The 2,337-nt window shown below is 34.5% G+C and overlaps 1 protein-coding gene across 1 annotated transcript; it reads right to left on the bottom strand.

The window, feature by feature from the left end:
- LOC143547696 (elongation factor 1-delta 1-like) lies at nt 1-2,106 on the bottom strand. The gene is made up of 8 exons (XM_077039054.1): nt 1,983-2,106; nt 1,488-1,572; nt 1,274-1,390; nt 938-1,031; nt 717-837; nt 505-618; nt 245-406; nt 1-159 (listed from the first exon to the last, which is right to left on the bottom strand). Coding segments are annotated over exons 2-8 (693 nt in total). The 5' UTR covers nt 1,571-1,572; nt 1,983-2,106; the 3' UTR covers nt 1-157.
- Between the last annotated feature and the right edge of the window lie 231 nt (nt 2,107-2,337).

The following is a 2,337-nucleotide window of genomic DNA, read 5'->3' as shown; positions in this document are numbered from 1 at the left end:
TTCAACCAACCACAATTCACTGATTACCAAGCCAACAACATATCCAAACATACTCATACATAAATCCAGTCACTAAACAAACATTAACACAGCAATGATCAAAACATGACCATAAACCACCAAAACCACATGCATCATAGTAGCAAACGCTGATGAATTCTGCAATCACAAAAGCAGTTAGTTAACAAGGTGCCAAATCAATAACAGAAACTATAAAGAAACAGAAACCACATATAAAACTTACAGATCTTGTTGAAGGCCACAATATCACAACTCTGAACATACTCGTTAATTGGTTCCACGGTAAGATGTTCTTCAATAAGCGTGTCAACAGACACCAAGTCATCAACAATAGTCAACATGATCTGTAGCTTCTTGATACCATACCCTACTGGCACCAATTTTGCTGCAGTCATAGAAACAAAATATCAAAATAAATCCCAAACTTATGCATATAAATGTACCAGCAAATTATTTAAAATATATATAAAAAAACAAACTTACATGCACCCCACAACAAGCCCTCCATTTGCACACTTCTTACAGCCTCCTCAAGCTTTTGCATATCAGTCTCATCATCCCACGGCTTGATATCCATCAAAACTGAAGACTTGCCGGCTGATAATGTAACCACACACACAAAATCAAGTAAATAAGACACAATGGAAGTCAAAAGCAATATTCAGGAAGATAGAACAAAACAAGCATAAGCCCACATTCTTTCTTCTTTCCAGATGCCTTCACTGCAGCTGCACGCTCTTCAGCAGCCTTCTTTTCCTCTTCGGTCTCTTCACCAAAAAGATCCACATCACTATCATCATCCTCATCAGCTGCAGCCTGAATAATATATGCGCAATCATATTTTAAGTAAGTATAACATAAGCTAAATCATATAGTGAATCACATCAATTATATATAAAAAGTACACATATTTTACCTTTGTCTCAGCAACAGGAGGAGTTGCAATAGTTTCCTCAGGGAAAGAAGCGGATCCTTCTATGGTAACACCACTTCCTTCAGCAGAGACACCACTGCAAGAAATTTAATAACAAGAATTATAAACGTTGTCCAATCTTCTGCAAGTCTAAGAACAGGAATGAGAGCATGTAAAATGTGAAATTTGTGATTATAAGTTACAAATGATAATAGACGACATATCAACTATTTATACTAGAGACAACACTACTAACAACATAACCAGGTAACTAACTTTAACCAACTCTAACTAATATGTATTCTTTAAACAGCTAATGATCAAGATTAAAAAACTCACGAGATTCTTAAAAGAGCCTCAATATGGTTAAACCAACGAGACACATTCACATATTCTGGTGATGGAGGTTTTGTGAAAGCACCATGAACAGTGAGGTCATCCTTTGAAGCTTGATACCTGAGAAAATAAGATATACAATCACTCCGCGTCATAAAGAATTAAAACATAAAAACTATGCATTACTGGATATCTTTCAAATATCAAATAGACTCACCCGGTGATGTAACTGCGAGACAAAAGATACTCATCGAGCTTCTTCAAACCAGCTTCAGAACCAACATAGAACGTAGGCGCCATTTCTAGACGATAAATAAATTCTAATAAGTCAAATTGATATATTAACTGTTTAAAGACAAAATCATAGCTCGTAATTTCAACTCTATCCAGAATTTAGACCTAATATTCCTATCCGTCATTAATTCTATTAAATTTAAACCTAAATAAGCTCAGAACTTAACACTTAATAATAATATCAAAACTGTGGAATCAGAATACATAATTAATTGAAATTACAACTTAATATCGAACGGAATATAGAAATATACACTAATTGAACTGAAAATTATGATGAGCATACAGATATGTTAGGTTTAACTAAAATATAGTAACTACGAACAATTGCGATCGTTCTGAGGTGCATGTTTAAGCTGATTTAATAATCAATTAACTGATTAGATGGAAACTAAGAAACACAATTAACGGACTGTACCTGATTATGAGATATCCGATTGCTGTCCCGCAGTTACTCGGAAGTTCGTTAGTCGGCTGAGTGGAAGACTTGAAACAATACCCAAGTCCAATTTATAGCAAGATAAGTCATGTGGAGTTGTGGACAGAACTAGGCCGTGATTTAGGCTCGAGTTCGGCTCGTTTTAATTTACCGAACTAGAGCTTAAACTTGGTTTATTTTGATTTTTTTTGAAGCTCGGTTTGTAAATTGTTTTTTTAAGCTCAGGCTTGACTTATTTATTATTTATTAGTTTAACCATATATGTTTTTAATTCCTATAGACAAACATTAAACGAGTCCAAATTCTGTACAAGCTAGTGTAGTACCTTACACGA

This window comes from Bidens hawaiensis, unplaced genomic scaffold (genome assembly GCF_021521415.1).
Source record: "Bidens hawaiensis isolate Kalapana, Puna unplaced genomic scaffold, B.hawaiensis_p1.1 tig00014775_1, whole genome shotgun sequence".
Classification (NCBI taxonomy): domain Eukaryota; kingdom Viridiplantae; phylum Streptophyta; class Magnoliopsida; order Asterales; family Asteraceae; genus Bidens; species Bidens hawaiensis.
Note: the sequence above shows the minus strand (reverse complement) of the source record. Positions and strands in the feature narration are given on the sequence as shown.

What these genes read in the sequence shown, in the direction of transcription:
- LOC143547696 (XM_077039054.1), bottom strand. Translation starts at nt 1,570, where the DNA reads ATGGCGCCTACGTTCTATGTTGGTTCTGAAGCTGGTTTGAAGAAGCTC. An exon ending in GAGGCTCTTTTAAGAATCTC is followed by an intron (nt 1,032 to 1,273) that starts GTGAGTTTTTTA and finishes AATTTCTTGCAG; the next exon opens with TGGTGTCTCTGCTGAAGGAA. An exon ending in GGGCTTGTTGTGGGGTGCAT is followed by an intron (nt 407 to 504) that starts GTAAGTTTGTTT and finishes CTATGACTGCAG; the next exon opens with CAAAATTGGTGCCAGTAGGG.